This window comes from Enhydra lutris, unplaced genomic scaffold (assembly GCF_002288905.1).
Source record: "Enhydra lutris kenyoni isolate GAN:26980312 unplaced genomic scaffold, ASM228890v2 scaffoldscaffold117, whole genome shotgun sequence".
NCBI classification, from domain to species: domain Eukaryota; kingdom Metazoa; phylum Chordata; class Mammalia; order Carnivora; family Mustelidae; genus Enhydra; species Enhydra lutris.
Genome location: NW_019154201.1, coordinates 456299 through 470496, shown reverse-complemented (window position 1 = coordinate 470496; position 14198 = coordinate 456299). Strand labels below are relative to the sequence as shown.

General features: G+C 52.5%; 1 protein-coding gene across 4 annotated transcripts in view; it reads left to right on the top strand.

Moving 5' to 3' along the window:
• LOC111139774 (golgin A3) overlaps nucleotides 1-13925 on the top strand; it is a 46329-nt gene extending 32404 nt beyond the window's left edge. For 2 of the 4 annotated variants that reach the window (XM_022492157.1, XM_022492155.1), the window contains exons 16-24: nucleotides 2704-2847; nucleotides 3417-3614; nucleotides 4331-4447; nucleotides 6809-6948; nucleotides 7521-7653; nucleotides 7878-8000; nucleotides 8730-8894; nucleotides 9696-9859; nucleotides 10426-13925. In XM_022492157.1, the coding sequence (XP_022347865.1) occupies nucleotides 2704-2847; nucleotides 3417-3614; nucleotides 4331-4447; nucleotides 6809-6948; nucleotides 7521-7653; nucleotides 7878-8000; nucleotides 8730-8894; nucleotides 9696-9859; nucleotides 10426-10645 (1404 nt within the window). In that variant the 3' untranslated portion in view covers nucleotides 10646-13925. The other 2 variants (XM_022492156.1, XM_022492154.1) reach the window with 1 other exon arrangement.
• The last annotated feature ends 273 nt before the right edge of the window (nucleotides 13926-14198 follow it).

Genomic DNA, 14198 nt, shown 5'->3' with positions numbered 1-14198 from the left:
CTCCCTGTGTTACAAACGTTCACATTCTGAAGACCTCGAGAAAGACTGGAGACCCAGGGCAGAACTTAGCGTGTCGGCCACATCTCTGTAAAGTGTCATGCACTAGCAGCGTGACCAAGGGCTTGATCGCCGCCCGCACGTTCTCTCAGTTAGCCCCTGCATGCCTGCACAGGGCACACCGTCCCCTCCTCCCTCGGCCTCCCTGCCCACTCCTGTCCTTCTCCACACCGCCCTGGTGTCTAGGGAGGGATTTCCTGAGTGCCCGTGGGGAGGGGGTGTGGGGGGTGTATTTGCAGAGTCCAGGAAAGCTTTTCGAAGGAAATAATCTTTTTCTTTTTTAAGATTTTATTTATTTATTTGACAGAAAGAGATCACAAGTAGGCAGAGAGGCAGGCAGAGAGAGGGAGATGCAGGCTCCCCGCTGAGTAGAGAGCCCGATGCGGGGCTTGATCCCAGGACCCTGAGATCATGACCTGAGCCGAAGGCAGAGGCTTTAACCCACTGAGCCACCCCGGCGCCATTGAAGGAAATGATCTTTGAAGTGGTTTTGAATAAGTGGGAGGCGTGAGAGTACACAGGGGAACATCTCAGCAGGGGACTGCCCCTATGCAAGGCTTGCGGGAAGACCCGTGCTGTGCATCTAAGGGGCATGGTGAGCCGGTGGGGGCGGGGGTGTTTCTGCCGCAGGGGTTGGGGTGTGTGCGGGTGGGCCATGGTCAGTCTGTGTCAGGGCTGGTGTGGAATGGAGGGCTGAGGAATGGCTTGGGCAGGGTGAGCTCTCTGTCTTCTGTGGTGGGACATGGACAGGCAGTGTTGAAGCACAGCTGAGGTCAGGTGAGGCTCTTGGGGAGACTACGTGGGCTGTCCTGCGGTAGCTGAGAGATCACAGGACCACACGAAGGCTGCAGAGAGGCTGGGCCACAGGTGGCAAGTGATCACTCAGAAAGGAAGGCCGTGAGCCGGCGGGGCAGGCCAGGGGCCAGCATGGGGGCCGCACCCAGTGTCCAGGTGGAGGGTGCTTGCAGGTAGCTCTGCTGCCCGCAGTCCTTTGGGGAAGGCGGCCAGTGTGGGCTAGAGCGGGATGGGAGTGGCTATAAATACTCAGACTGGAAGGAAGAGGGACCCTGTGCACGGGGAGGGTCCTGGGCTCTGCTCTTCCTGCTATCACGTCACGAGGTGGAAGCCTTCTGCTCTGGATTGTTTTTTAGGCTAAGTGGGTGGATGTCCTGGAGGAGGATGGTGGATGGGGCCAGCAGGGTGAGGGCTCTGGGCTTCTGGGGCATTTATCATTCCTGGGATGAGGCTACCGAAGCATCTCCATGTCCTCGGGGCCCCACACCCTGCCATCTTGGCCAGCATCAAGGTTTTTTTAGATTTATGTATGTATGTATGTATGTATGTATTTATTTGACAGAGAGAGAGAGATATCACAAGTAGGCAGAGAGGCAGGCAGAGGGTGGGGGGAGCAGGCTCCCCGTGGAGCAGAGAACCCGACGCAGGGCTCCATCCCAGGACCCTGAGATCATGACCTGAGCCGAAGGCAGTGGCTTAACCCACTGAACCACCCAGGCGCCCCTGGCCAGCGTCAAGTTTTATCCGATTCTCTTAATTTGCTTTTTTGTTTATTCCTAGCCAACATTTCACTTACGTTTAGTGATTGTGTTTCTTACTAAACAAAGTTTGTCTTGTTTTTTTTTTTTTTCTCTATGTAAGAATTTAAAAGTGGGAAGCTATATAGCACGTTGTTTTCTTACCAAATTAGGTAAATTTAGTACTTTTTTTTTTTTTAAGATTATTTATTTATTTATTTGACAGGCAGAGATCACAAGTTGGCAGAGAGGCAGGCAGAAAGAGAGAGAGAGAGGGAAGCAGGCTCCCCACTGAGCAGAGAACCCGATGCGGGACTCGATCCCAGGACCCCGAGATTATGACCTGAGCCGAAGGCAGTGGCTTAACCCACTGAGCCACCCAGGCACCCAATTTAGTACTTCTTTTACCTAATTATAAAATAGTGGGAGGAGGGAAATTTATTAAGTTGCAATTTCCCTTCAATCTAAAAATATTTCTAGGCTTGTTTTTTGATTCTTTGGCTTCCCCGGTGTCAGGGACAGACTGTAAATGCGTCCGGGGGCCTGCTGTCGTGTCTCCACCCCCCCCCCCCCCCCACAGCAGCCTCAGAGCCGGGGTCCTGGCTTGGTTGGTGCCTCACCACTTGTAAAATGGGGTGTCGGCAAGTCGGCACGTCACTCACCTCCTGATCCTCAGTAAAACGAGGCCCAAGTGGAGGAAGCGGTAGACCCTCCTTGATCAGAATGGCTGTGCGAGGAGACACACATGGAGGGACCAGAGTAGGGGCTGCCGCAGCAGCAAGCGTGTACGCACACGTGTGCCAGGAGCTCTGCCACACCGGGTGCGCTTTGCTTGCTGCAGCGAGTAATTTGTCATTCTTGTTTGTAAGTCAGTTTTTCTGTATTTTCAAAACGTTTAACTGGAGGAGTTATTTTGTGAGTTGTTAACGTGCGCCCGCTGTGGTGGGGTCACTGGGTTCCGCCGGGGGAGGGAGGTCCAGGGAGAGGCGCCGGTGAGGCGGTCAGCCCGCTGACACGGTGGGTGCGAGGCAGCCCTGCAGGGAGGGAGGCGAGCACCTGTCACATGCTGTCTGGAAGCTCACGACGAAATCCCCCTTCCCGTCCTGGCTGGTAGGAGAGGATCCAGGCTCTGGAGGCAGAGCTGCAGGCTGTCGGCCACAGCAAGACGATGCTGGAGAAGGAGCTCCAGGAGATTATTGCACTGACCAGCCAGGAGCTGGAGGAGTACCGGGAGAAGGTGCTGGAGCTGGAGGACGAGGTAGGTCGCGCTCCGTCCCTGCACAGCTGGACGGGCCTCTCTGCTCCTGTGCGGCTCTGGAGAGGCGGAACCCTCCGCACCGTGCTTCTGTGTGTCGTCTGACCCCTTGTCTGGGTCCCTCTCACCCTGTCCCTTACCGCCAGGCTCCCCACACGCTCTCTCGAGCACCCCTCAGTAGTGGGTTGTCAGAGTGTGAGGATGAAGATGTAGCCGGTAAGAACTCTGGTTGCAAATAATGCGAAAACCTGTTTTGTTTTGTTTTTTTTTTTTTTGAGAAAACCTGTTCTTTCAAAGAATTTCATGTGACTCTCGGGCCCAGAGAGGCTGTGGCTTCAGGTGATGCTGCATGTGGCGGTTGGTGATGATGTCACCAAGGGCTCACCCCAGGGTCCCAGGCTCCCTGGGGGAAAGCTAGGGGCTGGGACCTGGGGTGTGCTGTATCTGCTGCAGTCCTGGGTGGTCTGTTGGAGCTTTTTGGCACAGCTCTTGTGTTCCTGGTGTGGGGAGCTTAGCCCCGTTAGCCAGAACAGGTACTCGTGTCGGTTCACAGTGGCTTTGATCTGTTTCAGCTTCAAGAATCCAGAGGCTTTAGGAGGAAGATAAAGCGCCTTGAGGAGCTGAATAAGAAGTTGGCCCTTGAGTTAGAGCACGAGCGAGGGAAGCTCACAGGCCTGGGGCAGTCCAACGCCGCTCTCCGGGAGCACAACAGCATCTTAGAAACAGCTTTGGCCAAGAGGGAGGCAGACCTGGTTCAGCTGAACCTTCAGGTACTCGGGCCCTTTGCCAGAGGCGGGGGACTGGCTGCAGGGCAGGTGGCTCTGGGTCTGGTGCACGTCACCTCATGCAGTTGTCCCTGCCACCCACAAGCAGAGACAGGAAACAGGGAGGATCTGGTGACGTTTGGAGCCTTGCGGGGTGGGGCAGGGGTGGGAGCTGCTAATGCCCCCCTTACCGAGGTGTGGAGGCGCTGTGCCCCGTCCGTTAGCTTCCTGGCGGGTGGGGGCCTCCCTGCTCAAGCTGATCCCACTGTTTGTGACGGGCTCTGTGACTCAGCGCTGGGATATGAACCCTGGGGGCTCTCTCCAGACCGTGTTCTCGCTCCTCAGGCTCTGCGGCCTCTCTGAGGATGGGGAAGCAGGCCTGGCACTTAAGGGCCATCTTCACGGGGCAGTCAGCAGCCAGATCCAGCCCCTGTCTCAAATTATCCAGCCACCAGAGAGTTTATGAACTTGTATTTGGCACTGGTTCCTACCCCTGCCATGTCTGGTGGCCCCCTGCATCTGCGTTACCTGCCCCACCAGGGACGTGTGTGTTTCTAAGCCCTGATTACAGGCAGCCTTTGGGTTCCTTGCTCTGTGCTTGAAAACGGCCATCTCAGACTTTATGTTTTCCAGAGATGGAATTCTCTCTCCTTGGCCGCCTTGTGCGGGGCACTGGGGCCCCACAGGTCTTCCTCCCTTACCGCTCTGGTGATGTGCCGTAGGTGCAGGCCGTCTTGCAGCGGAAAGAGGAGGAGGACCGCCAGACGAAGCAGCTCGTCCACACCTTACAGGCCGCGTTGGAGCGAGAAAAGGCCAAAGTGCACAGCCTCAAGGAACAGGTGAGTGGCTAGCTTCCCCCTGGTTCTGAACTGCAGCTTCGAGCCTGTGGCAATGCGTGTTTCTGAAAACTGAGTATGTGTACCCTTGATGCCTCACTTCCCTTTTAGGAATTTATTGTACGAATATCTTTGTTGATGTGCTCTGACAGCAGTGTCATCACAGCCTTGGTCACAGTGAGCAGCTGGAGGGAGCTCTGATGTCCGTCCCTAGAAGAGCGGACTTGGATTAACCCAGATGCAGTCATATGGGCCAAGACGCACGCACAGAGCCCTGTAGACATACTTGCTGGAGGACAGTGTCGCACACATAGTCTTGAGTTAAAACAAACTGCAGAGCGATGACCCCGTTAGTGTGAAGAGAGCAATCGAGAAAGAAGGTTGCATGCACCTTCACTGTTTCCTGGCAGGCTCCTTCCCGTGCTCAGGTGCCCGCCAGTGCATCAGGTCAGTCTTCCAGAGAGAGGCCTGCCTCGCCGCCCCTATGGCCTGGGCCAGACCTTAGCCCCTATGGTTCCTCAGCGAGTGCATAGCCGTGATTCCTCAGCAGAACATCAGCATCATGGCTTGAGGGCCAGGACTCGCTTACCCTCATGTCCCCAGCCCCGGCACCGGAGAGATGTTCACAATGTGGGGTTTTTTGTTTTTTGTTTTTAATTTAATTTTATTTTTTCAGTGTTCCAAGATTCATTGTTTATGTACCACACCCAGTGCTAGAATGTGTTTGTTGTGTGCACACGCTCAAGGGTGTTTGTCATATCCTTTAAAAATGTCTCCATGGTGATATGATAGAAACGTTCTTCCCTTTTTGGGGGCACAACAGTAGAATATTCTTTTAAGAGAGAACAGTTTTAAGATCTGTTTAGTACATGTTGCTATGGGGGATGCCTGGTTGGCTTAGTTTGGCTCAGGTTCTGGGACCGAGTCCCACATCGGGCTCTGCTCAGCAGGGAGTCTGCTTGGGATTCTCTCTCCCCCTGCCCCCCCGACATGCGTGTGTGCTTGCTCGCTCTTGAAGAATCTGTTACTGTGAACAGACTCCCGTTTGCCTTGCCTGTAGTTGTGGGTTTTTTTTTTTTTTTAATTTTATTAACATAAAATGTATTATTTGTTTCAGGGGTACAGGTCTGTGATTCATCAGTCTTAACACAGTTCACAGCACTCAGCATAGCACATGCCCTCCCAGTGTCCCTCACCAGCCACCCCATCCCTCCCCGTGGTCAGTTTTTATTCCTCGCGTGGAGTTGAGCTGAGTCAGCTGCCCTCCCTACTTTTCTACTTTTCCCCCAATTCCTATCTTTTGCTCACTTACTAATTTTACTCCCCCTTTAATGAAGATGAAACTAGGAAATCTGTAAATAAAAGTGTTGGGGAAAAGGATGGATATGTGACATGGGCTTCCTTTTTTAAGGGCAGTAGCTGAACAGTCATCATTTATCTCTCTAAGTGGCTTTCATATAATTATCTGGATTGTAAAAACAGTACATACTAGTAAAAAGGAAAAAAAGTAAGATTAAAGATCATCTTGAATTTGCATCTAGTGATAAACCACTGTTAACATCTTTTGTTGGAGTTTTGTTTCTTTTTGTAAGAGATTTTTCTAAATTTGACTATCATATATCGTGTTTTTATTTAACTTTTATATTTTTAATTTTTTAAAAAAGATTTTATTTATTTGGCAGAGAGAGCACAAGCAGGGGGAGTGGCAGGCAGAGAGAGAAGCAGACTCCCTGCTGGGCAGGGAGCCCGATGTGGGGCTCGATCCCAGGACCCTGGGATCATGACTTGAGCCCAAGGCAGTTGCTTTACCGACTGAGCCCCCCAGGCACCCTTTATTAAACTTGAAAAAAAGAAGTCCTTGCTTGTGTTATTAGATAAGAGAACTGAGTTATTGGAAAGGAAACTGGAAGATTTTGTTATACTCTGAGAATTTGCCGGTCTTGGAAACCTTGGGAGAAACTGCAGTCGGCCATGGGAAGGTGACTGTGTCCTGGTGCAGTTAGGAGTAGCGTCACCGCGGTTCCTCGGTGTGCGGGGACGGCGCTTTCTTCCCCAGAAACATCCGCAGCGACTGGATTTAACAAGAACGAGGCAGATGTCCTTGAGGAGGACGACCAAAACTATCCAGACCTCGTGTGCATTTGTTAGTTCGGCAGACGCTGGCGTCCGTGTCGCCTGCCTGTGTGCCAGGCGTGTGTTAGGGCTTCGGTCCTCGGGGAGTTGGAGAAGCTTCGGAAGAAACGACGGCAGGGGCGGCTGGGACGCGGGTGGGGCCGGCGGTGGCTCCCCTCGCAGACAGCACGCTGGCGCCTTCCGTGTGGTTCTGGCCGCTGTCCTTGGTGACGCTGGTTTCTGTCCTTGCAGGTTGCTGCCGCCAAGGCGGAAGCAGGACATGACCGCCGTCACTTCAAGGCTGCCACCTTGGAGCTGAGTGAGGTGAAGAAGGAGCTGCAGGCCAAGGAGCAGCTGGTGCGGAAGCTGCAGGCCGAGGCCGATGCTCTCCAGTGAGTGCCGCCAGTGGGGGCTGGGTCGGCGCCCCGGCTGGGGGTGGGCAGGCGGGGGCCGCCACATCTTCCAGGTAGGACGTCCCACACATGCAGGTCACCCAGGCTCTGGCAAATCTCGTGCACTCTGGAGGCAGATATAAGAAGGAGAATGTATCCAATCTCTGTCTTAGGAAACCTGCAGCTCAACTCTGAAGTTTCTGGCCGGACACGGGTGTCCCCACTGCATACCCGAGGGTCCTTCACCAAGAGCAGAGAGCCCCAAATGAGGGGCATGTGTCCCGAGGTCTGGGCGCCACCACTGAGGTTCACGGCAACCTCCATTTAGGGCGGCCTTGAGTTGAGCACATGCAGGGGGCTTTTCTCCCATTGTCCTCCATAAAATGGGCTAGTAAAATGTCCTTCCCGGGGGCGTCTGTGACGCCCAGTCACAACACAACACCCCAGAGCTCCTAGAACGGTCCCTGCCCAGAGTGAGCAGCGTGTGAGTTTCTGTCATCCGTAGTGGGGAACCACTTTGTGGGGGGGGGTAGGACTGCTGTGACTTCATGCCTCCTTGTTTTTTATGCTAGGATTCAAGAGGGGAAACATTCCCAGGAAATAGCACAGTTCCAGGCAGAGCTGGCGGAGGCCCGGACCCAGCTCCAGCTCCTGCAGAAGCAGCTGGACGAGCAGCTGAACAAACAGCCTATAGGAAACCAAGAGGTGACCCGCCGGGGAGGCTTTGCACCTCCAGTTAGCAGGACTGACAGAGCTAGACTCCACTGTTGACACATTCAGTTCCCCCACTCCTTATCTGCTTGGAAAGGGATATTTATTCTTTCTAAGTATGATGTTAAACGGTACACAGAGATGTAGTTAGAGCAATTTATAGTGTAAAAAAGCCACTTCAAAATTCTTTTGTTCATGTGACTTTCTCCCTCCTCTAGATGGAAAATCTCAAGTGGGAGGTGGATCAGAAGGAAAGAGAAGTCCAGTCCTTGAAGCAGCAGCTGGAGCTGACGGAGCAGCAGAGTAAGAAGGAACTGGATGGAATACAGCAGTTGCTGCAGGTGCGTGCCGTGGAAAGGCCCTGGGGCAGAAAGTCCAGGGCTGCTCCTCACAAGGTGCTAAGTGCGTAACATGAGTTACCCCCGAACCAAGCGCTTCCACTAAGCCGCTTTGCGGACGTTACCCATTTCAGAGAGAAGGCCAGGTCACACAGCTAAAGGAGGCCCAGCCCAGCACTCCGTGTGCCCTGGGCCGGGCTGTGTGAAGTGTACCAGGACTGGGACCTGACAAAGCCCAGGCAATGAGACCGCGAACGTGGGAAGTTCACGAGTCTGTGATACACTTTTCCACAAAGAGATCTATGTGCGGGCTTGACTGCTTGCGTAAAGGATCAGGAAGAGAGTCTTGCCAGGAGATCCTACTTGTGCACGGCTGGAGTGACAGGATTGATTTATGTCTTTCTTCCTAATGGGGACGCTTACTCCAGTAGCTCACCTTGGAGTTGGAACAGGTGACTCGGGGTCCGCTGTAGACAGTGGACATGGAAGTATCGCGCTCGTTCCTCAGCAGAGACTCTGAATTTTGGGTAAGAACGTTGCGGGTGTGACTGTAGGGGATGCTGCCCAGCCCAGACCGTGGGGCAGAAGTAGGCTGGTGTGGCAGCGCCAGTTGCAGCATCATGGGGAAGTGAGCGCTACGCTTCCAGCCCTTACCCTTGGGACATGCACAGATCTTAGCAGCGCAGGTAAGATCCTTCAGATTTTAAAAACGTGTGACTTCCCTTTTTTTAGAATGTCAAAGCGGAGTTGGAGACTGTGCGGGAAGATCTGTCCCTAACCCAAAAGGAGAAATTCGTGCTTCAAGCTAAAGTGTCAGAGCTGAAGAACAACATGAAGACTCTGCTCCAGCAGAACCAGCAGCTCAGGCTGGACCTGCGGCGTGGCGCGGCCAAGACGGTACTCAGGCTCGGTGCCCTCGCGGGGTTCCCTGGGCCCGCAGCACCCCTGCTGGGCAGGCGGCTGGCAACCCTCCGGTCACTCAGCCTTGAAGTTCTGTTTAGCCAGTGTGCGGCAGCTCCTGTGCGAAATAAATGATGCCAGGGTCTTGGGCTCGGCCACGGGCCAAACCCTTTTATTTTGGTGCCTTTTCCCAGAGCCTTTTGCTGCTTTTTATGGATTCAGGTATCGTTTTGTTGTAATACGCCTTCTAAGCCATACGAAGGCTCATCTGCTGGTGTTCACAAGAGCCCCTGGCCGAGTCGGTGCGCCGGCTGGGGCCAGCAGCTGCCGCGTGGCTTGGGGGCCCCGGGAAGCCGCGCATGTCCCCTGTGCACCTGTCATCGGTTTCCCCGCTCGGTCTGCGTTGGTGCCTCCAGGTGCCAAGAAATCATTCAGACTCAGAGTCTGTTTAGCCTGTTTGCCTGTCTGTGGAAAGAGTTTGAAGTTCTAGAAAAGGGAGTTGTAGGAGTTAAAAATAGGCTTAATTTCCTAGGGATTTGTGGGGTCAAGGCTGTGGTCCTCTGGAAAGCGTCCCCACAGGGGTGTTCTCGGTGAGCTTGGCCCGTCCTCCCAAGCAGCCGGCGCTGCGGGTTGCCGTGTGAGCCGGTGTGCTCTGGGGCGTCAGGAAGGAGCTCAGCTCCCCGCCGGCACTCCCTGAAGCCCGGGGCTGCGCTTGTGACAGTCGAGCGCCGCGTAGGGGAAGCTGTGGTTGGTGTCCACCTCCAAGCGAGAGGGCTAACCGCGTGCTTTTAAAAACAGAGAAAGGAACTGAAAGGCGAGGCCAGCTCTTCCGGCCCCGTGACGCCAGTCAAGATCCCCGACTGCCCTGTCCCAGCCTCGCTGCTGGAGGAGCTGCTGAGGCCCCCGCCTGCCGTGAGCAAGGAACCGCTCAGGAACCTCAACAGTTGTCTTCAGCAGCTGAAGTATGAGCCACGCTCTGTGTCCTCCCTGGGCCCTGGAAGTAGATGGCGTGTTCGACTTGGGGGAATCCTGTTGCCAGCCCTACAAGCCCCAGAGAGGTTGGGCAGGTCTGGGCTATGTGCGATCACTCAGGCCCTCGGTCCCTCTTGTACGGGAGGCCTGCCTGGAGCTGGGTGGCCCTTAGGAGCCCTACACATAGCTGGAGGTTTTGCTCCCACCAGCCTGAGGCCAGTGTTGGCGGGGCATGGCCCTGTGGGGACATCTTTTTGACCCTGTGAATGGAGGCCTTGTGCATGCAGGCCCTCAGTGATGTCTCACCCACCCTCTCCCTGAGCGCAGGCCCGTGTATGCAGACCTCTGCACATGCAGAGAGAAATACTGAGCCCCATAAGTCGTGTGACCGCATGGGTGCTGCTTCCCAAATAGGTCTGTCCGCCCCCTGAGGGTGCCGGAGATGCTTGTTCAGGTCTATGTTGGAGAGGACCCGTTGCCCCTTGGGGAAGTCAGAGCATCATTTCCGGCTCTCATTTGACTGGCCTGCCTTCCTCTGCTTCCCCGGTCTGCCCAGGCAGGAGATGGACAGCCTGCAGCGCCAGATGGAGGCACACGCCGTCACCGTGCATGAGTCCCTGTCCTCATGGACGCAGGGGGACCCCGCTGCCAGCGCTGCTCTCTCGGGAGATCATGCCAACCCCAGAGGAGATACAGAGCGACACAGTCAGTGCAGGGTCTCCGGACAGGCACTTGGAACAGCAACCACTGAGCACCCCCGCTCCGAGTGCTTGTAACTACCCAAAGGAATTTTCTTTTATCAATATTATTTATTTGACTGTTTGCTCTGTGTTTCCTAAGAGATGAAGTTGAAATTTTGCATCTGCCTTTTCAGGAGTAAAAGAACTGAACAGGAGCCAAGGATTGGAGAAATAGTCATTCGCAGATCACAGCTAGCTTCCCCACGAAATGACCAAATGCTAACAACCTAGTTTAGATCTCAGTGAGTTTCTGAATGTGTCTGAAAGGTTCCTTCCAGAAGAAGGCCTCTGTCGAGTGACCTTAGATGCCGCTCTCTGAGGGCTGATGCCCGCCAGTGGCCACCGGTGGAAACACTGCATGACTGGGTCCCATTTCTCTCTTTCCTGATTCAGTGAGAGCTTTACCTCCCTGCAGAAATGAAACTTGATTTGCACCTTTGGTTTTATTTTGCTTTCAATAGTTATCTCACCATAGGATGTGTATATAAATACTGAAAATCATAAGCTAATCTTCAAAAAGAATATGTCCATATTATTTAAGAATGACCTGAATTGTCTTTTTATCGATTGCCTTTTGAAAATCTGCTGTCAGGAAGTAACGTACTTGTAGGATTTAGGGATGTCAGTCAGAAAATTATATTTTAAGAAATATAATTATTTTATTTACTGTACCTTCTAAAACCAAATATTCTTGGAGTGAAAGGTTTTTTGTTTCCGTTTCACTTTATTTTTGAGAGCCTCATCCTACGTGCACACCCCCACCCCCACCTGACCATTGACGCTGCCCGGCCTCACTCCCCTTGGCTGTCCCTTGGGCGGGCCTAGTGGCCACAAGGTTACCAGTGACTGCACACTGGCCTGACATGGGTGATGTTTGGGGAGAGGTCATAGGAGAGGTGGGGAGAAAGGACCAGGGCTTCCTGCAGGGCTCCGAGCCAGGCGCAAGGCTTCTCCAGGCCTCCTCCCACCTGCCCCAACTCCCCCACCACCGTGCCCACATGAAAATCCATCCATTGGGGCCTGTGTGGTCATCAGGAGACATGCTGAACTTGTGGTGACAGCCTTCAGAGGCCCTGTAACCTCTCATCTGGAGGGATTTCTAGCAGGGGCAGGTGATCTCTGTGGGAAGGTGGTGGAGGCCTCCTGAGCTCTCCTATAGGTGAGAGTCTGATTCGGAAGCTGGCTCCCTGAGCCTGGGAGATTTACTTGACTGTCTGACCCATGAGGGCTGTAACTTTGTCCCCTGGCCACGTTGGCTAGGAAATCCAAGCTGATAGTTATCATAGTTAGAGAAGAGAGGCCCCTGGTGCAGATCTGCGGGTCTTAGGATGAAGTCGGAAGTGGTACTGATCAGGCCAGATATGCTTCTGTTGACTTGCTTCTTAATGTCTCTCTTGTGGAGAAAACGGTTTGGTATTTTCAAGCCGTTTGTCTTCTCTTACACTGTCAGAAGGTTAATTGATAAAGTAGCGTTAACCACAAAGATGCTTAGTGTTTAAAAAAAATTCCCTAGCAAGTATTGAAATTCCTGAAGTATGTATATCACTTGTACAGGGTTAATCTTGAAATAATACTTGAAGATTTTTCATTATAAATATATCCTATTTTTCATCTTAAGTTGGAAATTGTTTTTGACAAAATTGTTTTTGTACCATTAGAAAAGAAAAATTGTAATTTACATCCTTATTTATTTGGGGTGTTTCATCCTCAGTTTTAATGTTCAAACCAAGACCTGACACCCAGCCTCACGCTGCGGCTACTTTCCCACTGCTGCTTGTTGGCGCTCTGCCAGTGAGAGCCGGTCCCTGCGCATTGGTCATTAGGAGAGGGCAAACGGATTCTGAATAATCCTCAAGTGAAAGCGGATTTCTGTTCCTCACCCCGTTTGCCTCATGTCTTACTTGCTTGCTGTGTGTGGGTGCGTGCCTGTGCGTGTGTGGGTGGGTGTGTCTGCACACATGTGGGCGTATACAGGTGTGTGTCCCTTGTGCATGTGTGGGCATGGGCAGGTGCGTGTGCCTGTGCGTGTGTGTGGGTGGGCGCAGGTGCCTATGCACGCGGGGGCTCGTGCCGGCCCGCAGCGGCAGTGCCCCCTGCTCTCCCGACATCATCCTGTGCCACTGTCGTCACCCCATCTTTCCGTTCTGTCAACACCCAGCCTGCCTTTGGTCTGACTTCCCTGGCTGTCCCCATGCGCTGCGATGTCACCTGTGTGGCCCGCAGCACCTGACCCGGGGCCCTTTTGTTCAAGGGCCCCTGACACTGGCTTTAGGGTTCCTTAACAAGTCTCCTGAGAGAGGAAGCTGGACTTTGAAATCCCCCGCTTCTGATTTGTTGAGGCTTATTTTTCAATCTCTGAGGGACTTGATTGGCACTGCTACCTCCCAGGCTACGTTCTGCAGTGAGTATCATTTGAAATATTCTGTTTGTGGGCAGAACGTGTGAATTTGGGATTTACTCATGGAAAACAGTAGTCCAGTCTGGAGTATTTGTAAGAACAGGCTTGCTGTTATGTCATGTTTGTGTGTGTCACTTGTCTTGTGTGGCGACTGTGTAGGTCATGCCCTCACTGCAGAGGACGCTGGTTTGGACAGTTCGTGATGTCATTTCTTGTTTCTCTTACGTTCCAAGGAAAGGCTTGTCGCAGTGTGGTTATCACTGACTTCCATGCAACACATTGGATAGATGCTGCGGATCTTATGGGTTTACATGGTTTTGTTCTACTGTTTGGAAGGTATGACAGGCAACGTTTTGACAGGATGTGAAAGTGACTTTTTCCCTGGCCTGGGTCCAGGTCGTGGGACAGACCTGCTAGGAAGATTCTCATCACAGTCTTTCTCCGTTGGAAGACTTTTCTTGGTGTAGGGATACTTACTACAGAAGCCATGGCATTATTCCTACTCCTGTGAGTAACTTTTCAAATAGAAATGAAATGTCCTGTGTAAAGATTTCTAGTAGTGAAAGGGACCAGCGTGTCTGAAAGCAAATGTCCTGGAGCCTTCCTCAAGAACGCTGTGACGTGTGAGACATCCTGAGCCTTACTCAAACACGGTCCAGGCAAATCTGTTTGTGTGGTGGTCTCAGGCTATAATGGGATCCTTGAGGGTAATGTTGTAGAGGATCTAGAAAACTGGATGGCTTTTAAGTTACTCATTTCTGTTAAAAATTTTCTCATGAAAGGGAGTCCTCAGGTCGGGGCCGTTAGGGGAAAGGTGTCACCATGCACAACAATTGTAACTTTAAAAAGCATGTTGATTTTTTTATAAATTTAAGTGTGCTGGGGAATTCCTTAAATTTTGTGCAATAAACTATTTTTTGTTAAAGATTTTCTTATTTCATTGGGGGGCCTTATTTTAATATATATATTTTGCCATATTTGGGAGTAACTTTTATTTCGTGTTGTTATAAACTGTTTAACTGCTTGTCTTAAAAGAGCGCTTTACTGTTCTGCTAAAAGATTCAGATGGGTGTGAAAGCTAACTTGTGCTGCTTTTGACCACAGCAGAAGAATGGCAGTGTGTTAGCCGTGCCCTTCCCCCTAGCCCACGCTGCGCCCGCTGTCACACGCAGGTGGGTATGAAGGAGAAGA